The sequence below is a fragment of the Lepidochelys kempii genome, chromosome 18 (genome assembly GCF_965140285.1).
Source record: "Lepidochelys kempii isolate rLepKem1 chromosome 18, rLepKem1.hap1, whole genome shotgun sequence".
Lineage (NCBI taxonomy): Eukaryota > Metazoa > Chordata > Testudines > Cheloniidae > Lepidochelys > Lepidochelys kempii.
This window is the reverse complement of record NC_136397.1, coordinates 17,464,682-17,490,703: the sequence shown is the minus strand read 5'-3', so window position 1 is coordinate 17,490,703 and position 26,022 is coordinate 17,464,682. Positions and strand designations below refer to the sequence as shown.

At 46.3% G+C, this 26,022-nt stretch overlaps 1 protein-coding gene across 7 annotated transcripts in view; it reads left to right on the top strand.

The window, feature by feature from the left end:
* Positions 1-26,022, top strand: part of DVL1 (dishevelled segment polarity protein 1) — a 207,951-nt gene that overhangs the window by 38,890 nt on the left and 143,039 nt on the right. Inside the window, exon 1 of one of the 7 annotated variants that reach the window (XM_073317075.2) lies at positions 7,531-7,680. The exons of the other annotated variants lie outside the window; for them this stretch is intronic. Coding sequence (XP_073173176.2) covers positions 7,616-7,680 — 65 coding nt within the window. The 5' untranslated portion in view covers positions 7,531-7,615. Of the gene's footprint in view, positions 1-7,530; positions 7,681-26,022 lie in introns of those variants that run through there. 7 annotated transcript variants of the gene reach the window in all.

Genomic DNA, 26,022 nt, shown 5'->3' with positions numbered 1-26,022 from the left:
GTGCTCCTTTTCTCCCCTCCCAGCATCTTTTTGAATAAGGTTTTCTTTTTTAAATCTAGTTAATAAGCAAGTTTTGCTTATGTTAGCAAGGGGAAAAAAATTCGCTCCCCTACCCCGCCCTCACACAAATTAGCAGCAAGCCAGTGAATTGAAGCGAAGGCTGCTGTGAATTGCCCTCTGGTGCAGGGCGGGATCCTGGTTTGCATCATTAAAGCCAAGCTGACTGGAGTTTTTATAACGAAAATCAGCAAGTACAAGAGGAATTAGGCCTCTGGCCTGCAAGAGATGGAGGGATCCTTTTCCGTGGGTGTTGTGGAGAATGGTGGCCAAGCTTTAGGAGGAGTTGGTTTGACAGGTTCCCATAGTGGGAATTCCTGCAGCTGCACCAGGTTTGGCCAGAGTAAAGATGAGGTGGAACGTGGACATCTGAGCAAGGGCAGCAGAGGAAAAACCAACATAGCTGATTCGTCTTGTATTTATTTGTATTATGACCGCGTCTAGAGCCTTCAATCAAGAAGAGAGCTGATCGAGGCTGTAAACACAGAGAGAGTGAGGCCTTGTCTACGCTACTGGGTCTTTGCTTATATAGCTATACCGACAGTGCCCCTAGTGTAGCTGCAAGACAAGGCAACAGAAGGAGGAGTTTTTGTTAGGACAGTAAGACCTCTCTGCGAACGGCCATTAGCTCTGCCACTGGAATCCCTCCTCTCTCGGCATGGTTGCGTTGGCGTGGCGGGCTTTGTTGGCGTAGCTATGGTTGGGTATCTCTTTTTCACACCCCTGGCCCAGGGCCCCCCTCCTGCACTCTAAACTCCCCAGCCCCAGCCCGGGGCCCCCTCCCACACCCTGAATCCCGCATTTCTGGCCTCCTCTTGAAGCCCGAGCCCATGCCCCCAGCCCAGAGCCCTGCATCCCAACTCCCTGCCTCAGCCCGGTAAAATGAGCCTGTGAGTGAGGGAGGATGGAGTGAGTGGGGGGCGGGGCCTCAGGGAAGGGGCAGGGCCAGGGTGTTTGGTTTTCTGCTATTAGAAAGTTGGGAACCCTAACATCACCCACCCCCAGAGCTGCCGCATTCTGAGCCGCACCGGTTCAGCCCTTCTGTAGTTTCATCCTGTGTTTTAATGCTCCTTGCATACATAGGGAAGGGAAAGTGTAACCTGAAACCTATTCCCTGTGCCCTGCAGTTAATTGGTTCCTATTTACTAAAGGCCTTTCACTCGGCCCTAATTACCACGATGACAGGGATGTCCGAAAGAATGAGCATGTAATAAAGTACTCGGCAAACAGTGGGTGAAGCGATTCCATTGTGCTATTGTTCCCATGATAAAGCCCCAATAAAGCTCCCAGAGAGGGGTGGAGGGAGTCTGAAAAAGTGAGACCAAGTGCAGTCTGAAAAACTTAAGAGCAGTAGAGACCGCGATAGGGTGACCAGCTAGCAACTGTGGAAAAAAATGGGACAAGGGTGAGGGGTAATAAGCGCCTATATAAGAAAAAGTCCCCAAAAACCAGGACTCTCCCTTAAAAACGGGACATCTGGTCACCCTAGGCAGGGAGGATGAGATCACGCTAGTTTTTAGATAGCATCCCACTTCTCTCTGCATGTTGAAAGGTTTCTTTTCATCTGGTTAAGCAGGGGTGACCAGATGTCCCGATTTTTATCAGAACAGTCCTGATTTTTGGGTCTCTTTCTTATATAGGCTACTATTACCCCCCCCGCCCCCACTCCCTGTCCCGATTTTTCACACTTGCTGTCTGGTCACCCTAGGTTAAGTCTTGACGTGCAAAACTGAAACATTAACTATTTTTTTGAAGGATAGAGAAATCTCAAGATGTCAAAAAAAATATTCTTTAGTGGAAGCCCTCTCTGTCTCTTTAAGAAGGAATGGTAGTTTTTTCTCGTCAAGTAAAATAAAAGAAAGCAACAGAAGACGAGGGGATGGAAATCGTAATCACAGAAGGGACCATTGTGGCCAGCTCTGGGGACTGCAGGCTGGAAGGTATCAGATGTGAGAACAAGTTTGTGACATAATTGATCTAGCCAAGCCTGACAGACTGACTAAAGGCTGCTGCCCATGGTTCCTTCTGGATGCAATTGGTTTTGACAACCTTGAGTCCATCGCTGACAGTCCAATAATACGTGTTGCTTCAAATTAAGAAAAATGAGACACCCCCCCCCTTGTGTTGGAGACTCAATGGTCGTGTTTTTCCTTCCCCGAGGGTTGGCGTAGGTGGCGTGAGCAGCTGTGATTTATATCTGGATGCTAAGCTGATGGCAAGGGGCTTTACGTTATACCAGCCAATAATTGGCGCATTGTGGACTCTCGGCAGTTTATTGAATATCCTCATTAGAGGCCATATCTATTTGCATCTTTAGAGTAACCTAGTGTAAAATGGGAAATGGCTCTGTAACTCTCCACACAAGTGACCTGTTCTTGTGGGCTGGGTGACCCCACCCAGGGAATTAGTAAGACCCACACAGACCCCTTTCGCTGAGGCGTCCAGGGTTTGAATCTAGGCCAGTAATAGTTGTGTTGTGGGGTCTGTGTGAAATGATTCCTGGTGGATGCGGGTTTAATATCACAACAGCCACCATCACCACTGGTTCCTCTGCTAGCATCGTCCAGAGAGGCCACGGACTGAATGGTTCTGTGGGATGGACCCTTTGCAGGTCCGGGTTCAGGCACATCAGCAGGGAAGCCTGCCCTGCTGCTGCTTGCGCTGTAGGTGCGTGTTGGTGAACAGACAGAGGGCATCTGTCACCAGGGCTGTGAATTGACTGAAACAGGAAAACAAAGTTTTCTCGTCTGTTTGGATTGGGCATTTCAGTTAAATGCAAGTTGACCACTTTCCTCCTGCTCTCTTTTAAAAATAACCTGTTGTCATAAGAGCAGCCGCACTCGAGTCAGGGCATCTCTGCTGGTTTGAACGTTGAGGGGTTGTTGAAGTTGCTCTGTTTTTTGAGCTTTACGGGCCCACAAAGTATCTGGAGCGTGGCTGACTCCTGAGAAACCTGCTTAATAAATGTGTTAAGAGGTGCTGATATGGTCATTGTTTTGTAGCATTTACAATGACTCTGGGTTTGCCCTACGTTAGAACCAGAGGACACAGCACTATGGGGATGTCTTCACTGCAGAATTAACTGGGGTCTGGAAACCCAGGGATGGGTACCCAGGTTAGCCAAGCCCACCTGCCAGCATCCGCTCTGCACAGCCTTACATATGTAGGGGCATCCACACTGGCACTGCAGTAACCTGGGCTAGACACTAAGCCTCCTGGGGACATATCCCAGGGTTCTTAGTGCCTCACTAAACGGAGCCCCTCTAGGAATTGTTTTGCAGCACGTTGCATAATCTCCGTGGTGCTTTGTTGAAATTTGGCTCTTGTGAACCCTCGAAGCAGCGTGCTTTAAAGGAACGCTCAGCTTGAAATCAAATCCGTTTTTAAACTGCAAGTTAAAAGTAGTTGTGGGTCCTACAACCGATCCCAAGTTCCCCTGCCAATACTTACGATTTTCACACTCCCATTTTCCTGCTTTTTAAAACCTTTCTCTTGCCTGTTTGTGTGAAAGACTCGTGCAAACAAACTGGCTCTGCAGGGGAAACGGCAAAACTGACCGCTACAAAGTGCTGCCAAATGCACAAAGTAAACAGAAATTAATGGAGAGAATTATGGATTCCCCCCCTCCCCCCAGCCCCCCATCCTTCAGTTGTAGAAATCTTAAGTGTGACTTATATAACAATAGTGAATGTAGAATGTTGGCCTTTTAAAGCTGCAGAGTCTCTTTAATGTACTGTAACAAAGGGTGATGCCCTCTGATTTGCACTGTTGCAGGCTCTGTACTTTGGAATTTTGTGTAATGTGAAACTGGCCGCAAAAAAGGTGATGCAGTACAAACAAAATACAAACGTTCGCGAAACCCGTCTAAAGCCTCAAACTGTGGTGCTGGAAAAAAATTATGCTCCTACAAGCAAGGGCACAGTGCTGCCCCAGGACAGCGTGCCAAGAAAACTGGAGGAATAAAGCAATTGCAGTCTCAGCATAACTAGTGTGCAATCTCCTTTTCTTTGCTCAGCTTTCCCAGCGCTCCATGTTCTGGTTAAGCATGGTGGAACAGGACAGAACATGGACTGAAAGTAACGCATTACACAGGTGATGTAATACGGACACGGTCAGACCTGCTATACCGACTGCCACTTCTATAGTACTTGAAGAGAAAGATGTCACCTTTGGTTTTTTTTTTTTGTTTTTTTTTTTTTTTACTTCAGGGGTGTGATATAATGGTTAGAACAGCAGACTAGGAGCTGCTGTCCCTGACCTGCTCAAGTGCTGAATTCCAAAAGATCTGGTGGTTTTTTTGGATACCTAACTTCAGTCCATTAAAGGGAATGACTTTTTAAAAAACAGGGTAGGCACGTAACATGTTTTTAGACTAGTTAGTGAACCAACTCGTGCCTCAGTTTCCTCACCTATTAAAAGGGGATAATAATGCGACATTGCAGAATTATTGAGGCTTAATAAATTGGAGTCTGTTTCTGATCCCTTACTTATGTCAAATAGCAAGTAAAGTTATCATAATCTGGTCCATAGTCCGTAGGACAGCCTTGCATGAAAAACACTAGAAAAACGTGAAATATTAAAGCCAATACTCGTTGTTGCTGTAGCAACAGCTTCAAGCCTCATGTCCTACCCATCTCCACATTTCACCTGAACTTTAGAAGTCCTGAGCACTCGCCAGATCCCCCATGTGGGTAGAAAGGATGGTCTGGGACACTGGGCTGGGAGCCAAGAGATCTGAGTTCATTTCTCAGCTCATCCACAGTCTCCCTCTGTGACTTTGGGCAAGTCCGTTGTCTACCTCAGTTCCCCACTTTACAAATGGGGATCATACTTTCCCTAGCTTGAAAAGCCATTGTTAGGATCAAACCCATGATTGGCTGGCAGATCCTCACATGCTAGGATGATGAGGGCCATACATGCACTTTGGGAGGCACTTCCGTTGATTTCAGTCTGGGGGCTCAGCTTTTTTGAACATCAGAGCCAGATATAGCCCTCTTGGGGACCAGCAGGATGGGGAACCCTCTGGTGGCCTGAGCACAAATCTGCAAGCTGTGTTCAAATTGCTGCTGCTAGAATGACCTCTAGCATTCTAAAAACGAATTTTCGAAAAATCAGTGAACTAAGCTTTTGGGGCTCGAACCCGCAAATCTTACTCTGAGTAGTTCTGTTGAAGATCTAGTTAGACTGCTCATATAAGTAAAAGCTCCAGGATCGGGCCATTACTTAAGCAAATGTATTTATAATGAATATCTTTCAGTGTCCCCTTGAGGTAAGTGTTGCAAATGGGACAATCAGGCATGTAAATTTCAAGGCTTAATAACTTTGCACTGTATCCCCTTTAGCCCGTTTTGGATTTATCACCATCTTTTTAATCTATTCATAAAAAGCCTATAATGTCCACTCCCCTTTCGTGTTCCATCCGAAGGTCTATAGAAATGTCAGTGGGAGGAGTTCCCTGCTATCATATCAAAGGTACAATGATTGTGAGTGCCCAGAGCTTAAAGATTTATTGGTAATCAAAGAGAGCCTGCTATTTAAAGCAGAGAGATATTAAGATGGTTCAATTGTGTTGTTTTTTATTTATAATTTTATTATGGGATTTTTATTCAAAATTGTCAGCCTAAAGATATTTATTGGCACACTAACCTAGTTTCACAAATTACATAAATGACTCTTCCTAGTTATTCTGACTGGCTCCCAGAACTAATTAAATTTGTACACAAAATAAAGTAGACCACTGAAATGGTGTCCTAGGGAAGATGCTGGCTGAGTGACGGCTGCAGCAAGCTGAAGTGAAGCTGGCAATTTGAATAGAAAACACTTGGGGGCAATGTGGTTTAAAAGTCCAGGGCGTGAATCCGGTTACCGATGGGAATTCTAACAGATGCAGTATGTTTAGTCCTCTACTGGGCAAGTAACTGGTAATGGAACAATGTTAATGAAGTAGTCATTGGAATGAGATGTTTCAATTAGACTCAGGATCTCAAAGCACTCAACAAACTGCCCACAGGAATTGCTTCACTGACCCGTGGGATGGGACGTGGCAGCTGTTTTAACAGTGCGCAGCAACTCTCCAGAACAGATTAGGGCCGAAGGTGAAGAACCAGCCTATGTTAATTTTAAACAGCAGAGGGGAATTTAGTTAGGTAGGCTGAAACTAACAAAGTTTTCTCATTTGGGAAGGACACCCAGGTATTGACATCTAGCACAGTGGGGCCCTGTTCTCAGTTGCAGACCTCTAGCGATGTAATTGAATATAAATAATAACCTGCCCCTATATTTGTCTCTTGTAATACGTGTAGTAGTAGGGACTGGTAACCCTAAGAAAGGGTTTGAGGTTCTGTTGGGTTTGGTACTGAAAATTCACATGCTTCTCCAGTAGCCAGGACCTCTTGGGTCTGCGAAGGGTTTGGGTCACGCTTGGAGCAAAGGGTTTGCCCCTTCTCCCCCCCCCCCCCCCGCCAAAAAATAGGACACGGCCCCCACTCCCAGATGCACAGAATCTAAAATTCTTCGCACCTGCCCTGGTTGCTCTAAGCCGCGTTATTTAGGCCACTCCAATGACTCTTAAAGGGGAAGAAAAACAAGCTGCCAGGTAGAGCTCCGCAAGCGAGAATCATGTTGCGAGCGTTCTAATCGGGGCTGCTCCCAAGACGGTCGGCCCATGGGCTCTCCCAGCTGCAAGGTAATAGTTCTCTGCGGGTGATGTTGGGGCGCAGTTTCCTAACGCATGCATGTTGGCTCTTGGCAGGCGCCCCATCTGTCACTTGAATGGCGTCTTAGCTGAAAGCTTCACAGCATATTAGGGTTTCTGATTTTCTTTAAATGGCTGCTTTTAAGAGCAGCTGGGCAAACGCTGCTCCTACAACTCATGCCCCATTGGGCTTGGTGAGACTGAAAGGGTGGAGGGCTGAAACGCAGCATTGCTGGGGTTGTACGGCATTGCAGTCTGATCAGTGAGGGGTGGGGTGGGCTCAGCAGGTTTAGTCACATTCACTGGGATGACGGAGTAAAACAAAACCCCAATCCAAACAGCTGTGTGGACAGTCGGCACCATCCCTGAAGTTCTCGTGTAGCTTTTTTGTCAAGCACCAAACCCACAGTCCCACCTGAACACCCAGCAGCCTGCAGAACTGCTGACAGGCAGACACCCAACCATGCCAGTGAGGGGGGAATGTCTGGCACTGTCCCATGCCTATGGGGTTTGCAAGATGGGTGGCTTGACCTCTAGGGGATCGTGTCCTCAGAATCTGGTTGGGACTCCCTGTGAGCTGGAACAGTCTGTCCCAGGCCTGCTCCTTGACAAGAACTTTGCAGCTTTATACCCATTTCTAGATGGAGCATGAAGTCCACCACTGAGCTATATCCAGCGTATGCCCAGTGGACTAGTGCAGTGGTTCACCACCGCCACCAGTTCACCTACCTCAGGCTTTTATCACAGGTACTCCAGGGTCTTCCTCATCGGGCTGATCTCTCCCTCCTGGGGTGGTTCGCAATCATCAGCCTGGGGTTTGGAGCAGCCCAACCTCCATGGTGGGTTAAACCATGCTGGGACTGAATGGCGAGTAATGGGCATGACTGGTACAGCAAAGGCCTTGGACTAACAACATGGTACAGTTGCTTGTGAGTATTGGCCGTGTCTAGTTTAACTTCTGGTTTCCTGGTGCCCAGAGCAGTGAGATTTGATAGCACCCAAGAGTAGCAGGCTTTGCCTCGGAGAGGTGGAGCTTCTGATCGGTTTGTTAGGCTTGGAGCACTTATGACTGGGAGCATTATTGCTCAGCGTCACCTTTTCCAGTCAATAAATGAGAAGTCGGTCCCATCGTCCTTGGCTCTCAGAATTGGGGGTGGCTGTTAGGTAGAGCCTTGATGGGTTTAAAAAGACATGGTGGTCCTCAAAGCTTAATGATGGATGGAGAGTCACCTGCCACCAAACAAGGGTAGAGCATAAAGGGCTCCAATAAAAATTCTCAGCTTTCTTAAAATAAAGGTGAGAGTTCCTGAATTATTCCCAGTGGGTAACAGATGTTGCCTGATGAAGGCTGTGGGATAAATAGCCCACAGCTACTCTGGCCAGTGCTGTTCTCCAATGATGATTTGCCCGGGTCCCAACTTCACAACAAGGTCTGGAAGAGGAAGCAGAATGAGACTAACTACAATGGGTGACGCATATGCAGTATGTTTGGCTAGGTTTAAATGAGAATAAACTTGATTTAGAAGAAAGCCCTAATCTTCCTTGATTGTAATTTGGTATTTAAAGGCTCCTGGATGGAGTATTACTCATGAGCCAGTGACTGAGTTCTGTCTCTTTCAGACTGGCGGTGCTTGGTATTGAAGTCTGAATGCCCAGGAGAGATTCTGTAATGAAATTGATATGATGGATGGTGGTACTTAAAAAGTGCTTTTGTGTGCAGTGTCTGTCTCTCTTCACTAGTGTCGCCCTAGGATTCACCCCCTTCTTACACGTATATCTGAAATCGCAGCCTCCTAGCCTCTAACGTTCAGGGAAGGCTTGGGGTGATGGAAACGTGTCCTCTTTGGGGTAACCACGTGTGCCTTTTGTTTCCCACGATCTTCATCCCAGATCCCTTCCCTCCATAAGTTTTGTGATGATGTAAGCAGAAAATGCTGGAGCGCCAGTCCTGAGCACTGCAGTCCTCTGTTTATTCGCAGCTTGGGAACAATGCAGACTTCTTCACACCGCCCCACCAGTGTGCCTCCCTGGAACGGAAGGGATCGCCCACTGCATGGAGGACAGTTAATCATCTAGTATTGTATTATTCTAGCACTTAGAGACCCCAGCTGAAGTCAGGGCCTCATTGTGACTCACCCAAGGCCGGCAGCTGAACCAGGGACAGAATCCAGATCTCATGAGGCTCGTCCAATGCCTTATCCCCTAGACCGCACTGCCTCTCATTGATAGTCCATTCCATCCTGAAACTGTCCACTGGGACTGCCAGAAAGCAGGCATCTGGTGGTGGCGCACACTGAGAGGTCTGTGCTTGTTCACTAAGAAATGGGTAAAGAATACAACATCTTTCCTCCATTGGCACTGATCTACCTTCTAGGTCGTCTTCTAAGGTTAGTATTTAAATTACAAGAGCGCTTACAGGGCTCAGCGGGCCCCCATTGTGCTAGGTGAAGCACACAAAGGAAACGACCATCCCTGCTCCAAGGAGCTTACCCAGAGATTTCATTAGTGAGCCCTACGTCATAAGCACACAGTGCATTTGCTGCTTATGTTGTGGGGAGGCCTGCTGAGAATTGAAATAGCTATATGAGAAGTCATCAGCTGCAAAACTTAAGCTACAGGAACCTTGTTAAAGTTTCTCTCACTTTGTAACATGCAAAGTATCCTCTCAACGTAACTTCTTTTGAAGATCTCTGTGTAAGGCATATTGAAAAATGGTCACTTGCATTTTCTTTTCAGTTTTGATTGGTTACTAGATTAGCAGCCTTTTCAAGGTTGCCTTAATGACTAATTCATTGCCATAGTACTCAGCTAATTTATTGGGGGTCCAAATCCATGCTGTCCATCAGTTTAACTGTAGCGTGTCTTGGCTGATGACTTAGTTCTCTCACTTACCAATCTCACTCTAACCCTGTTTTGAGCCACTGTTGATTGCACGGGCTCTAAAGGTGCATATTTCACAAGAATTGTGCTCACTCCTTAGCAATCTGTTTTTCTGACTTGAAATTGAAACTGAGGGCTGGCCTGAACTACAAAGTGAGGTTGGCTTAACTGCATTGCTCAGGGCGGTGAAAAAATTCTTCCATCAATCTAGCTACCAAAGAGGTGGATTTATGTCCGTGGAGGAAGAACCCCTTCTGTTGCCGTAGTAAGTGTCTATACTATGACAGTGCCTGATCCTCTTCTTTTACTTAGCATGTTAGGGGTGTTGCGTTAGATTCACTGTGTGCATGTGCCCAGAGAATGTCAGAGGAGTGTGTTCAGTGACCTTGAGTCATTGCCTGGGCCAGTGGGAACTGTCGCCTCCTGTGGGGGATTAAACCCTGGTGGAACACCAGGTGATGGCGGTGTTAATTTGCAACCAAGACTCTGTGAGAGTTTCCCCAGTAGAGGCCACCCGGGCCATGCACTAAATCTAGCTCCAAAGAGACAGGCTTCCAACGCGTGAGCTAGCAGACTGGGGTCTAGCCCTCAGCTGCCTGTGTGCATGGTGGTGGTAACTTATATAGTAATGGTGCCTATTGCTTTCAGAACATGAATTCGTTACAGCATACTCCGAACTGCCAAATGCCTGTATGTTGAGTTGTGCTGGTGGAAGCTGAGGTCATGTGCCAGCCGACCTGATGAACTCAATTGTCTCCACTACATCAGTGGCCCTGAATGATGCTATTTGATCTCTAGACAAATAACTTAGAGAGAGAGAGAGAGACCTGGTCTATAATAAAACAATGTGAAAGGTTTCTGCATCAGGACCATACTAAATCAATACTATTACAACTACTCCCAGATGGATGATTTTCCACATCCCAAATGTTTGAGTCTGTGAGCATCAAGGGCCACTTGGCTTCAGTGTGTAGTTTTTCATGTGTCTGAATTGGCATTCAGATCTCTCGCCTAGCAATCCTTGGAACTGGCTAGTTGATAGTATTTTCTGTAAGGCATTGGCCATGGTGGCTGCTTTTTTTTTTTTTTTTAATTTTTTTTAATTTGGCCTGGATATGGAACTTTGGTCAAGTCATTAAGTAACGTGAGAAGAAACACTTCAAAGACAAATTAGAGTCAATGCCGTGTGTGTGTGTGTGTAACATTGAGCATTTTTCATTCCTTGGGTGGTTTTGAGTAAAAAAAAAAAATATATATATATATGACGGAATTGAGGTGTTTTGGCATCTGATATGGTGACCGTTACGCTCAGGTGACATTTTTATTGATAACAAATTAATACTTGCTGTGTATTGAAAGATGGCTAGAGCGGCGAGCAATACCCCGTGGGTGCATAGGACAGATGAGACTAACTCTTAACTTTATGTTGCATTTCATTAAGAAAGCAATTCCCTCTTTATGGAGAACATCTGGTTGCAAAGGCAGCCTGTGCCCTTGTTTTTCCTCCATTTCCTTGTGTAGGAAATAGGAGGGCTCCGTTTTAAATGGTCCATATGCCTTGTGCTGGCCCACTTCCCTGAGGGGAAAGGGGGGACTTTGCCCCATGTGATGCTCATATGTAGATCGCAAAGCACCTTGTAATGGAAGGCAAGTCTCGTTCGCCCCATAAATAACTATGCTGCCGTTTACAAAGGGTGGTCCCATGTCTCATGGTACCTGTAGGGGGACCTAGACCCATTACATGGAGGTTAATGGATCTGCTACTGGGTTTGAGCAAATGGACTCGATCCTTTAGGTCAGGCAGTGGGGGCACATGCTTTGAAATCCAGAGTTCAAATGAACCAGACGGGGCTATCATTACATTAGCTTTACAGTGCATCTTGACTTGTACTTACCTCCACAATCCTGAATGAACGTTCATTCTACCTAGTCACCACTCTGATCATGGAATAAATACCAAATTCCTTAACATGGCTCCCGCCAAACATTGGCATCTAAATACTTTCAAAGTACACGCTTGCTTGCTTTAGTGAATGGGGACTTGTGTAACCCACACACCTCCTGGGTGTGGTGTTCTGTGCCATCTAGTGGTGCCAAGACCTCTTAGAGAGAAGGCTGTAGAGCAGACTCATTTTAGCTAAGAGTCAGTTGGCTTTTAGCTCATGCAGTAGAGGCTCATGCACTAAGCTCCAGAGGTCCCGGTTCGATCCTGCCCACTGACAACCGGGGTCTGTCGGCGTTACACTTGCGCGCACACACAGGTGTCCCGTTAAACACATGAATTCATATGTTGGCGGCATAGTTTTAGATGCAAAGAGCTGAAAAGGTATCTCTGAAGTGTAGTTTGCATCAGAAATGTGATTGTAAAAATGGTCCCTTCTAACTCAGCAGATCTTGGGTCTAGTCTTTGTTTTATTACCTGTCATGAAGTTTGTACTGATGTCATTAACACCACAAGTGCTACGTTGGAGAGGAACACTAAAATGAATGCTCTGGTTTCTGAATGATTGCACCATGGTTACCAGTGACAGCAAAGCAAATGGAACGAGACTGAAGGAACACGATTTTATCGATTTATTTTTTTTCCCCTCTCTCTCCCCTTTTAACACAGAAAATGGATTCTTAAGGTTGCAATATGGGACTGGTATTATTGCCTTTGAAAATAGATTGCTTGACAACCAATAAGCCAAAGTGCTGGTGACAGCCTTTACGTGCAAAAAATCTAGTCAGCTCTACTGCTGAATTCTAAAGGCAAGACGTGAGACCGTGACTGAATTGCTTTGGCATAGAAACGAAGTATGCTACTGAATGCCAGTTGCTTGTTTTCTGGTTTTTCTATAGATGTGCATGTGATGCTATTGAGGTTGTCAGTGTGTCTGCATGTTGCTATTCCAGCTGGAAAGATCTCTTAGCTGGTCTTGCAGCCCTTGCTGTTTGTGGTTGCAGTTAGATGTAAGTACATGCCAGCCTTCCCACTCAAAGTATTCAGTCCTGGGGTGGGCTTACAAGTGGCATATTCACCCTGTGTTAATCTTGCTGTGCAACAATGTCATCACAAACTTTGCTTCTCTACAAAGGAAAAAGGACACTAAACTATCTGAACTCCTACATGCCACAACAGTAGTTCCCTTAACCCACCCAACAATATTGTTAATCTTTCCGGCTATACGCTTAGGACAGACTCTCTTGTGCCGGGCTATCTCGGGGCCTCTCCTTTTTTCCCTCCAGGCTCGCAAACATGATACAGGTCTGTGGTGACCTAGAATCCTACTTCCGACATCTCCGACTCAAAGACTATTTCCAACACACCTCTGAACAACATACTAACCCACAGAATCCTTCCTACCAACCCTACAAAAAGGAGGATTCTGTGTGGACTCCTCCTGAAGGTCAAAACAACAGACTGGACTTCTACATAGACTGCTTCCGTCGACGTGCACGGGCTGAAATTGTGGAAAAGCAGCATCACTTGCCCCATTTGTTAGTCTCGAAGGTGCCACAAGTACTCCTGTTTTTTTCATTGAAGCAGGAAATAACAGTCCTGCCCCCACCTGGCTCTCAGACACCTGCTTCTTTGGCCATTTTAAAAATGTGAGCAAATGTGCAAAGATAAGAGACATTTGCTGGCTCCAGGTATTGTCTCTCCTTATTGATGTTTGACATTTTGAATAATAATAACGAGCCATTACTCCTTAACCTCAGTGGGAATTTGACTGAGTAGGGACCTGTAGGATAGCAAACTAAATGTAATGCTTTACAGGTCTTTGGCATCTTTCTTGGAGCCCTTTCTGACCGTTCACTAAGAATCCTGGGAAGCTACGGTGTTGGTATGGGGATAATGATGCTCTTCACTCTAAAATGCTTTGAGAGCGTGTCTGTATTCACCCATTGGATGCAGTGGTGTGTAGCTGGGTCATGGTCCCAGGATATGAGAGACACAAGGTGGGTGAGGTAATATTTTGTATTGGTCAACTTCTGTTGGTGAGAGAGACGAGCTTTCAAGCTTACACAGAACCCAGACTTGAAGGATTAAATTCATCCCAGCGCCTATGTGTCGCTAAATCTGACTTACATGGAGCTGGGAGCTTGCCCTGGGTCTTGGCAAAAGGGTGAGTTGTATCTTAAGTTAGTTGTAGTATTGGAAAGGCTGCAGCACTGAAGGAACGACTGATTAAAGGTCACTCAATGAGCGCCAGACCCGCGAAGAAACCAAGGAGTCCTGACTCCAGACCCCTGTTCCAACCACCAGACCAGTTCCACAGTGCACGTGTTGTGAACACACACACACTTTGCCCCTTAAGTCTGAGTTTGCTGCTCCCCTCCCCGCTTGTCAGCTCGCTGGTTTTTACACGTCACGTATGGGTGTGAACGGCGCTCCTGGTGACTATGCCAGCTCTTGGCACTGCGCTGCAGGCCCGGTGATTCACCCTGCTGTCTCCACACACAGTGCTCAGCTCTGCCGCTGAAGAACGGGTCTGCAGTGCTGAGTGAGATGCTGCTGTATGCAGTGGGATTCCGCATCCTCTCCTCCTCTGAATCACAGGGGACATGAGTCTGCTGGAGCTACCAGCTAGGGGACTTAATCTTGTCTTGACCCACAAGGGTGTGTGCTTTGGCTACGGAGTCCCTGAGTTCAGTCCCCAGTGGTGATGGTTGTCAAGCGGGGCTTTTCGATGCACAGTACCATGGTGGAGGGGCTGCTTAAGAGTTCTGTATGGCATCGCCCCGGCGACCATGTGAATTCTGTAAAGTCTAGGGTCCCTGATGGAGTGTTTCCATTCTTTTCTCAGTAATCGATAATGGGATGACACCCCGCACTGATGGTGCTGATTGCTATGGGTGCCTTGCGCTAGGGGGAGGGGATGCCATTTGAATAAGCAGTTGCTGTACACACCGGATAAATCTTTGAGGTGGCAGCAACATGGCAGGTGACTTGGCCAGCCCCGCTGGGAGTTGGGCAGGTTTCTTTGCCACTTGCTAATGAGATCTGGAGCCACTTTTGATTAGGGAAAGCATCTGAACTGTGCCCTTTGTTCTCCACTGGGGCTCAGCTGGGAGAACGAAACTTCAAGTGCGTATTAGCAGCAGCAGCAGCAGCTTGGTGAATTAGTACACGGCTCTTTGTATACGAAGGTCAAGACATGGGTTCAGCCTACAGCGGCTTAGATATTTAACTGGCTGCTTTTCTGCCTTGACTTCGTGTGGCTGTTGCCTGTAAGTGCTGTTTGGAGAGTGTGCTGCTCTGGTATTTTGAAGATAATTGCACCCTGGGGGAAAACAGAATCGGAACCAGCCATTTCAAACGGGCATTTCAACCACCAGCTTGCTGTCCACTGTAGTCTCCCTTTGCAGTTTCCTTCTCGGTCCTTTCCTAGGCAAACGTATTCCATTTTTGAATGAGGATTTGTTAATCTAGAATGTGGTCAAAGCCCTGGAGTGGGACTCCAGCTCTGGATTCAGTTCTTGATTTTGCCACTTCGGGCAAGTTGCTTTGCCACTGTGGACTTCCCTGTCTGTGCAATGGGGATAATACTTCCTTACCCTGTAGGGGCTAGGAGAATAAATTCATTCATGACTGCTGAGAGACTTGATCCTACAGTGATGGAAGGTCCCCAGAGGCACCCAGATGGGATACATTAGATTAGACTTGTTACTCTTCAGGTAGCAGTTCCAATTCAGATTTTATTTCACACCAGCTGTAAAAACCTTAAGTTCTTTCCGTCAATTTGTTTTGCAAAAGAATTCTCCTAGGCAAAGTGCATGCTGTATTCCATCCCAATTTGTAAAACTGAGTGCAAGAGGGGAAAAAACTGGCTCCCCCCACGCAGATGTGTATTTATAAAATAAATTCTACCGAAGTCACTTGACTGTTGTTCACCATCCCGTTCGTTTGTGATTTGCAAACGTTTGTTCACAAGAATGGTCATGATAGAGTGTTTCCAATTCACTTGAGAATCCACATTAAGGGTGTGTCTACATTGTACACTAAGCCCAGGCTCTGATTTTAGGTTTGCGCCCAAGGGCCCCTTCCATTCACACACAAGCATTAGTCTGACTTGGGTCAGCAAGCACTCAGGACAGGGGTCCTAGAATCCTGCTGGGGGTGGGTGGAGGAGGGTCACAGTCTGAGTCCCGCTGTGGCTTTGGGTCCAAGTACTGTCATTCCCAGTGTGAACACAGCTCACACCAAAGACCTAAATGAGACTGTCTGCGTAGCGCAGTATGAATTCGTTAGCACTGCTGAGAGACTTGGCTGCAGCAGTTGTAAGCCCAGATTACAATGCAGGGTGGACACTGAAGCGCAGGCTTGGAAGCCGCAAATCCAGGTCCCGCAGATCGAGTTTTCACTGCAGTGTAGATACACCGTAGAATAGAGCTCTTCAGCTGCCATTTTGAAAACAACCTGTCAGAGCAGAAGAAGAGAGGATATGATTTATCTGGACCAGTTACAAGCCTAAATAAGGATATAAATTGCAGCTATCACTTTGAGTAGTTGCTAATGGTTAACAATCAGCTTATAGGCAGAAGTATGTTCATATAAACCATTAATCACCTTTTGAATGCAAGCATTCTGCAGACAGCCTTTGCTGTCTGTTCACTTGTCCAATAAGGACCAGCGTTAAATTAATTAAGTGTACTGTTTGCTGTGAACAGTTTCCCAGTTCTACTCCAAACCACTGCAGAGAGCACTAGTTAGATCAGGGCTCCTGGGTTCTACTCTTGCCTCTGCCATGTGCTGTTGTGGGTTCGCTTGGCTTTACAGTAATAGCATGACACTTTGGTTCTTAACGGATGCTTTTCATCCATGAATTTCAAAGTGCTTTGTGAAGGTGGGTAAGCAGCATTGTCCCTCCTCGTGGCTGGGGACAGAGGTGAAGTGACTTGTCCTCCGTGTCTCTGTAGGTTAGTGTCAGAGCTGGGGATAGAAGTCATCTACATCCTCATCGATGGGCTGTTCTGCCTCCCAGCAGAGCCATTGAGGTGGCAGAGGGTGACCTGCCCATTGGCCAGTGGGACATTGCTGCAGAGAATTTTCTGAAACCTGCAGCTCATCACAGAAGCTCTTGCAGCTGAATCTTTGGGAGCTAGTCTAAGTTGCAGTGAAGAGGCCCCAAGACCTAGTGCTCGGCAGAGAGGTATTCTAGTCTCTGCTCGCATAGACTTGCTGAATGAACTTGAGCAAGTCACTTCACTTCTCCCTATCTCTGCTTCCCCTCACACCCGTTGTGGGTCTTCTGTAGACTGTACGCTATACAGAGCAGGGACTGTCACTCCCAGTTTGGGTATACGTTGCCTAGCACAATGGGGCCCTGATCTCAGTAATCCTATAATGATGTCAGGAGTCCATAACAAGAGAGCTGGGCTTTTCCTCACGGCAGAGCAAAGGTCAGGTCTCTTTACAGGCTCAGGGCAAGGGGAATATTGGCTCTTCCAGCCAACATTGCAACCTGCGTTGTAGCAGGAGCTGTATCTAGAATAAATGACACGCAGCACAGAAATACCAAATCAACACCAGCACTGTAACTGAAAGGTGAAATTTGAGAAATGGTGGATTGTTTAAAAGGGTGTTTTTTGGTTTTTTTGTTTTTTTTTTAAATGCCGTGCTTGGAAAGTTTGCAAGTTGTGGTTTTCTTTTGGGCTTACACTTGCGGGCAAGGCAGTCATTGCACACATTTGGTATGAACAACTTCAATAGCTATCCAGGCAGTGGTTGTTGACATGTTTTGTACCCCTTTTCATTTTTATCAGGCGCCTTCAGATCAGCCTTTCTGGTGTTGAGCGAGTAGTGAAAGATAAATTATGCAGTCATGTTTGATGAGGCTTAAAAGATGCTGCAGTAAATCTTCTTTTATTTATGATCTGCCAAAACAATTGGCTCAAGGAGACTGGGGTCCCTTTTTTCCTCTTTTAATTTAAAAAAATAAAAAGGCATTTTGTGAAAATGGAGAACATGTATATTTCAGATGCAGCCCTGAGTTATGTTGCATTTTTACCATCGGTGTCATTGATAACATTTTTTGTTTAATTTATGTATATATCTTTAGGTAACATATTTTGGAGGGGAAGGTAGGGCTTCTTGATTTTGTTTTTTTAAATCTTCTTTAAAAAGAGACTGTTTGCTTAAATTATTAAAACGGTCTTTAAAATTCCCCAGTGCATAGCAGCAGATGCCATCAGCATCATGGGCTGAGATATTGCCCTCTATTTTGAGATCTTCTGCTTCAGAGGTATTTTGTTTGTTTTGGCCATATTTATTATGATCGTGCCAACCAAGATCAGTATTCTATGGGGTTAGGCTCTGTACAGACACCGAGTAAGAGATTGTGCCTGCCCCAAAGAGGTCACAATCTAAGTAGACAAGACAGAAGAAGAATGGAGGAGAGAATGGTTTATCCCCAGCTCATAGGTGGTGCTATTGAGGTACAGATGAGCTGGCCAGAGTCACACAGGGAGTCTGGCATAACTGGGAACTGAACCCAGATCTTTTGAGACCAATATACTTCTTTAAGCACAAAGTCACCATTTACCTCTCTGAACAATTAAATTTAGAGGTAAATGGCAAAGGAGATGTAATGCAGCATGGGTTTACCAAAGTGAGACCACAACAGACTAACCTGAGATCTTTCTTTCAGAAAAGAACTGATTTTTTTTTTTTTTAAGATAAGGGAAGTGCTTTAGATTTAATTTATTTAGACTTCAGTAAAGCATTTGACACGGTACCACGTGGGAAATCATTAGTTAAATTAGGGAAGATGGGGATCACTGCAAGCATTGTAAGATGGGAAGAAGTCGAGGGTTGTGCTGAAAAGTGAATTATCGGACTGAAGTTGAGGTTACTGGTGGAGCTCCTCAAGGATCAGTCTTGGGACCAGTCTTACTCAATATTTTTATTAATGATGATGGCACAAAATGTAGGAGTGTGCTAACGAAACGTGATGATACAAAGATGGGAGGCATTGTCAATATAGAGGAGGATCGGAATATTATACAGGAAGATCTAGGTGACATTGAAAACTGGAGTGACAGAAATAAGATGCAATTCAATAGCGCAAAATGCAAGGTCATGCACTTAGGGACTAACAATATGAATTTCTGTTCCAAAGTGGGGGCTGATCAGTTGGAAGTGCAGAGGAGGAGAGAGACATGGTGGTTTTAGTCAATACAGGTGGACTATGAATCACCAATGTCATGTAGCTGTGAAAAGGGCAAATGTGATTCTAGGATGTATTAGGTGAGCTATTTCCAGTAGAGAGAGAGAAGTATTAATGCTTTTGTACAAGGCATTGGTAAAACCTCATTTGGAATCCAGTGTACAGTTCTGGTCACCCATGTTCAAGAAAGATTAATATAATCTGGAACAGATGCAGTGAAGAGCTACTAGGATGATCAGGGGAATGGAGGGTGTCTTATGAGAGGAGACTGGAAGAGCTTGACTAGTTGAATATCACGAAAATAAATTTTGAGAAGGGGATACGATTGCTTTCTGTAAATACATTGGGGGGGATAAACACCAGGGAATGTGAAGAGCTACTTAAGGTTAAAGAACAATGTTAACACTAGAACAAATGGACGTAAACTGGCCATGAGCCAAATTAGAAGGTTTCTAACCATCCAAGGAATGAGATTCTGGAACCACCTCTCAGTAGGAGTTGCGGGGAGTGGGTGAGCAAACAACTTAATTTAGTTTTGAGAGAGCTGGACAAATTTGAGTGTGGATGTATGATGGCGTTGCTTGAGACAACAGGGGCAGGGTTCAACAGCCTTGGGACTTCCAGTTTTTTATGTTCCTAATGCTCATGCATCAGGGTTTCAGCTGGCCACCAGCAGGGGTTCAGGAAGGGAGCAGTTTTTACCCCAATGTATTCTGGGAGGCTTTTTAAATCTCCTTTCTCTGAAGCATCAGGGATGGCCATGGCTGGAGATGGTATACTGGGCAGAGTGGGCCAGGGCTGTCAGGTGGCACGGAGCCCATTTTCTCTCTGATGCTTGGCTGGCTGGTTCTTGTTCGTATGCTCAGGGTCTAGCTGATCACCGTATGTAGGGTTGGGAAGGCATTTCCCCCCCGAGTGAGATTGGCAATGACCGTGGGGGTTTTTCCTCCTCTTCTGCAGTATTTGTGTGCAGGTCACTTGCCAGGATTATCTAGTATATCTCCTTTAATTATTTCCCTGCCATAGCCGGGTCCTCGTGCACTGATGCACCTTGTTCCCTCCTATTCTCTGCCTGTGGCACAAAATAGTCATGTCCTGTGGGCTGTGATACTTTGGTCTCATTCTGGTTGTTGGGCTTAGTGTGCTGGCGTTGGTGGCCAGTGATATACAGGACGTCAGATGATCTCGTGGTCTTTTCTGGCCTTAGATTCAGTGACTCTATAGGTCAGTTCACATGCATCCTGCGGCTGTGTTTTATGGGTAACTCTATTAATAATAAAGAGCATAAGCCTCCTCTCCAAGCCTGGCTCTTCCTTGGGTTCTCCGGAGGACCTCCCTAGCTCCCTCTGGCCAGAGGGCTACACCCATCTCTTTATTCCAGGTGACTGCTTCTGCCACAGTGGGTCAGCAACATTTACTCAGCGGACTGATGCAGAGTCCTAACACCGGCTAACAGGAGACAGACAAGAGGAAAGTTTTTGGCATCTTTATACAAGCTTGTTGATTTCACCATCCAGTTATGTTTCGCTTTCTGTCCTGTCACACGCATGTCCTTGTCTAACCTTTTCTGTTATATTCTGACCCCAAATACTACTGTCTCCTGACCTCACTTAGGCCCAGTTTTGGAAAGACTTATACATGGGTTTAACTGGACACATGCCAGTAATCCAGTTTAAAGTGTGTGTGTTTGTATGTTGGGGTGGATAGGACACGGTTGTGTTAGAATTTCTGGATTAGGTTCTTCTCCAGTTTTGGCTCTCGAAGTGGAAGTGGGCTGTTCTTGGCAAGGTGGCTCAGCTGTAGTCCAGGATTTCAGAAATCCAGCTCTCGCAAGATCAACTTTTGAGAGACTTCCGCCAGGTTGGGTTGAAATCTGACCTTGTGTATTGATTTGGCTTTCAGTATCCTCAGAACAGAGCCTGTCCCCTTGCCTGTATTCAGCCTCCACATCAAATCTTGAGTTGCAGCCTAAACTTAATCAGGATCCACACACCACTTCTTTATTTTGTATAATTTCTTAGTGCCCCGTGTGAGTGTCCTGCTGTATATGTGAACGGTGCCCAGAAAATAACATGGTCCCTGCCCCAGAGAAGCTTCAGTCTCAAGGGTCCAATACAGCCCTATACCATTGCGCAGCGCTAAGGCAGAGCAGTGTGAGGTCTGCATTGCAGGATGCATCTCGGAACAGGTGGATTCCTTCATAAGTGGTTTTGAAGGAGGCCAGGGAGAAGCTTGGCAACCAAACTGGAAAGCCGAGCCAGGCCTGAGGGGTGGCATGGAGTTAGGAGTGGGCTAGGGAGACACTAGAAGCAGTCAGCAGAGAAACTAGGGTGGAGCGAAGGGCATGGTGTGAATAACATAATCTGCATTGCTTGCACCAGGACACCTTGACGCCTCCTGTCTCCCAGTGAAAATAAGCAGTGCTCCATCTAAAGCAGACCCAGGCAATCTGCTGTCACCCTTGTTGCCCTGTGCTGAATCTGTGGCCCACCTGTGGCTGTCTCCTGACCGGGCCCAGCAGGCAGTACTCCGGACAAGGGCTAGCAAGTGCAGTATTCAGTAATGGTGTCGTTCCTTTTGTTCACTGTTCTATCCCTCTCTGCTAATGCAGCAGTGCTTGCCCTTCGCTCCGCCGGGCACTCTGTGACTCGCACCCCCAGCGGAAGCGCCTGATGCCTCTGGGATGAGGTTTTTTCCATTTTGAAATGATGTCCGAATGAAATCCCCATGTGTCGGTTCCTTCCTTGTGCTACTAAAGCCACCCTAGATTATTACGACGGAAAGAGGTTTTTTGAAATGGCATTTCCTTTGCTCCGTTTGTGCAGTCTGCTGGCTTTATTCTGGTTTGCACTCAGTGAAACTGGAGTGCTCTGTGTCCCTTTCTGTCTTCTAATGACTGTTGCAATGTGAGTCTCAGACCCTTGCAAGATGCTAAGGTATTCAGGTTTCCTGTGTGGCAGGGGATTGTTTGTTTAAACAAAAACATGGTTTACCTGACCCATTTTTAAAAAATCAATCAATCTTTCTGTCCGTGTTAGGTTTTGTAAAACTGTGTGTGTGTGAAATACAAACCTAAAATGTGTCAGAAATATTTTGGGAGGTAGCCTGGTCTAGTGACTAAGCCACTCACCTGGGAACAGGATAGCTGCATTTTAACCATCTGTGCCGTTGTTTGACTGATGGCATGATCTTGAGTGTGTTGCATTCTGTGCTTCAAGTTCCTGAGCGATGACATGTGGATAATAGCATAAGTGCTGGAATGAGGAGTGCTGGGGGGTGCTGCCACGCCTCCTGGCTTGAAGTTGTTTCCATTACGTAGAGGGTTTACAGTTTGGTTCAATGACTCTCAGCACCCCCACTATACAAATTGTTTCAGCAGCCCTGGATAATGGTACTTCTCCACCTTGGCAAAGTGCTTTTGAGATCTGCAGATAAAACTCCCTCTGTGCTTAGTATTAGTATTTAATGACCTAGGAAAGTCCCAATCTTGGAGAAAAAATAATCATCCGTGCTAAAGTCACAATGGAGACAACTTAATTTGTTTCAATAGACGTTTCAGCCAGAGATCAGTTTGCCCCCCTGTGCTTTTAGAGTTATTGTCTAGAAAATGCTTAACTTGCAGGACTGAGAAGTTACCCTGTTCTTTAGGGAAGAAATGTGCAGTGGATGAACTAGATGCTCCAGTCAGTCTTTCCCACCTCTAGCACCTATGAAGCAACAGACAGGGGAGCCACTCACTGTGGTAGCTGGAGAGAATTGTCCCCAATTAAATGTTTTAAAACATGCATGAGGGGACTGGTATTCACATAAAATGCAGTACAAGTTTTAGCCGGAGTAGCAACGTTGCACTGTGTGTTAGAAATTGCCTTCCAGTGATGTTCGGAAAATCTGGCAAGGGGCAGAGGGCTAGCAGGAGAGGGGCTGGGCTGGGCTGGGCTACATTGGAATCAAAGGATTAGACAAATCTGGGTTGGGAGCCCAACACAGCTGGTTTGAAACACGTGGAACTGTTTAGTGTGAGTCACCATGTCAGACCATTGTGCTCAGTAACAACCAGTGGGGTTATTTGTAATGGTTTTTAGTGCTGGTGAAAGGTGCCAGACTGGATTGCCTTCCTCCCTACCCCGGCTGCAAATGTACTCTTAAGTTTCATGTGGCGGGGACCATGTTTAACGGAGCTCTGGATTGTCTTTTATCGCTGGTCGATAACACTTAACTGTGATCATGTTTCTCCTCCACTGATCTCAAAGAAAGGTCTGTAGCATTATTCCCATTTTCCAGCTGGGGAAACGGGCAGAAAGAGGGCAGCGACATGCTCAATGTCACACAGCAAGTCTGTGTCAGATGCACCTAGACCTCCTGTCCTCTCCTCTGGACCACTCCTCTCCAGAGCACTTGCATGAAATCCCAGACCTGGGCGAGGTTGCTACAAGCCTTGGAATGTTGCCTTGTCATTGGGTGTGTCTGCATGGCAATTGGAGGTCTGATTGCAGCGTGGGTAGCTTTAATCTAGCTAGCATGGCCAAACACCGCAGTGAAGAAGTGGCGGGTTGGCCATCAGTTCAGGCTGTACTAGCCAGCTGGGGACCCTAGGTAAGTTAGCTTGTGCCGAAGTTCATGCTTCTGCATTTCCACTCCTGGTTTTTAGCTATGCGTGGGTGTGTCTGCCTGCACAGCAGTCATACTTCCGGTTGCCATATAGACATACCCCCTGTCCCCTAAGTAACCTTACTGCTCCCATTATAGGTTTTCCCATCAGTTTCTCCTCCTAGGCTCCTTTATACTCTGTGACCCAGCTAGGAGCAAAGTTTGCTCTTCCCCGAAGAGTGGTCTGATTTTTACACATTGAAATGCTTAGGTTAACTCCCCGTTATGTGCCTTTAATTAGAGTCACTCCGTTCAGAGTTTCTGTTTTGATTTAAATGCATATATATTTTTAACAAGCCTCTGAAGTGACCAAAATGATCCACTGTCATCTTGGTCATTCATGTGCAACCTGCTGGGATCCTCCGCCATCTCTTGCGATAACATGAGCCGTTAGTAGCCATGCTGCCTCCTTAATGCAGGAAATTGGGAGGCAGGACTTGGGGGTTCTGCTCCCTGACCGTGCCTTGTTAGCGATCCTCCGAAACAAGTGGTATAAAACCTGAAAGGGACGAGTTTCTCTGGGTTTGGAGAAAGCGTCCCCTCTTTTCGTGGGTGCTAATGGTCTTCGGTGGGTAGGCTGATCTAGGCTACAGACCTATGTCTGTGTAACCGCATTGCTCAGGGGTGTGAAAAATCCACAGCCCTGAGCATCTTAGTTCTAACGACCTTCACCTCCTGTGTAGACAGCACTGTGTCGATGGGAGAACTTCTCCTGTAATCATAGCTACCGCCTCTCAGGGAGATGGATTAATATATCGACAGGGGAAGTTCTCCTGTTGATGTAGCGCTGTCTACATGGGGGTTAAGGTCAGTATAACTGTTGCTCAGGGCTGTGGATTTTTCAGAGTTAGGACCCTCTGATGGGGTCCTAAACTCTGCTTAAAAGAAGCAGCTTCCCTGAATGCCCAATGCATAAGGTCTGTCCTTGAACTTTTTATAGGACCTCTAAGAATGGGTCTACTCAGAGATGTTCTCAGGATGGTCTCTTCATTAACCCCAGGCTGGGAAACACGAAGTCAAGGGGCAAGTTTTTAATGTGCTTTATGCCTGGGTGGTGATGGCCTCTAGTGGCTGACCCCACGAAGAGGATAACAGACCTACTATTTGTCAGCTGAGGGAGCTCGCCTTAAGGTCCAGTGGTAGAGGCCTCCGCTTTGGAAGCGGTAGGAAAAGGATTTTAGTACCAACTTTCTGCTGTTGCGGTGTGTTAATTGTATAGTAATGGAGTTGTGTGCCAATGTGTGTTCATGATGGGTTTATGCAAGTGTTGGTTCATACAGGAGCCTGTATGGAAATGCAAAGTATAATAGTTCTTTAACTGCTCAAAAATGGTGCATAGGTGCCCTTCTGGCTCTACCGCATTGAGCGGAAAGATCCCTAGGCTAGGGAGTCATTTGCATGAGCTTTTTACAGAGAGGCACCTGCGGATCTACCTCCGCAAGCTTCTGCAGCTCAACCCAGTTTCCTGCTCGGTAACTCAGCGGGGTGCGACGGAGATCTAAGGTTTTTCCAGCATCACAGAAGGCTGTGGATCTTTTGTGTTGAGCAGGGTCCTTCTGATGCTGCACTGCAGCATGGTGTTTATCCTGCTTGGCAAAAAGATTTCATCCCTTCTAGTCTATTTCCAGAATAAACGCTGTGTCCCGGCCAGACCCCATCAGCTAATTTCGTGGGTGGCATGATTTTTGTGAGGGTTTTTGTTTTTTTTTTTCCCAAGGAGGAATGGTTAAACAAACATATTTTTGTGTGGAGGCCCCAGCTTTCGAAAATATAGTCTTAATTCTCATTAAGAATTCCAACAGAAATGTTAATCAGCTTTGAAAGGGACCTATTTTTAGAGCAGCTGTGTTGAATTCCGTTCCGAGTACTCCCAACCCATCATGTGATCAGTGGGGTGAGACTTTTTTTTAAAGAGACTCGGGAAGGTTGGCTGCAGTGACGGTTTGCTCCTGGTTTGCTGTGTGCACTCTGAAATACGTTCTGTCCTTACAGGGACTGACGCACTCTTTGTATTTTAGAGTGGATCCCCGCAATGATGACACAATTTCCTATCTGTTGGTGCTATTCCCCGCCAGGGACTCTCATGGCGGCCTTGCTGTCTTGCAGGGTTTATAATTCTACTTGGGGTCTTAATCCTTGCAGATTGGTCCAACAAGACCTATGTACCAGGTAATCTGGGGAAACTTTTGGGGCAGATTTAAAGGTGTAATGGCCGATCCTTGGCTGATCTAAATCAGTAGAGCTCAGTTGACTTCAGTGGAATGCCTGACTTCAATGGAGCAACTTCTGTTTCCACAGCTGAGAATCTGGCCCCTAGTTCCATGTTAATGTATAGATCGAAGCAGATTAGCACAGTTAGGAGGCTTCAAAGCTGCTTGGGCTGAGATGTAGACTCAAGGGCTGCCAAAACATCTAGTGGGTTAATATAGATAACTTCCGGGCTGGTTTACATGTCACAGATTAGCAGACACTGCTGCTAATTTAAACAGCTGCTTTGGGGGGGGGGGAACCCGCTGCTTCGTAAGTGGAATCAAAGTGGGCACCCGTGAGAAGCTGCGGCTTGAACTTCTGTTGCTAAAAGCCGCGCTTCAA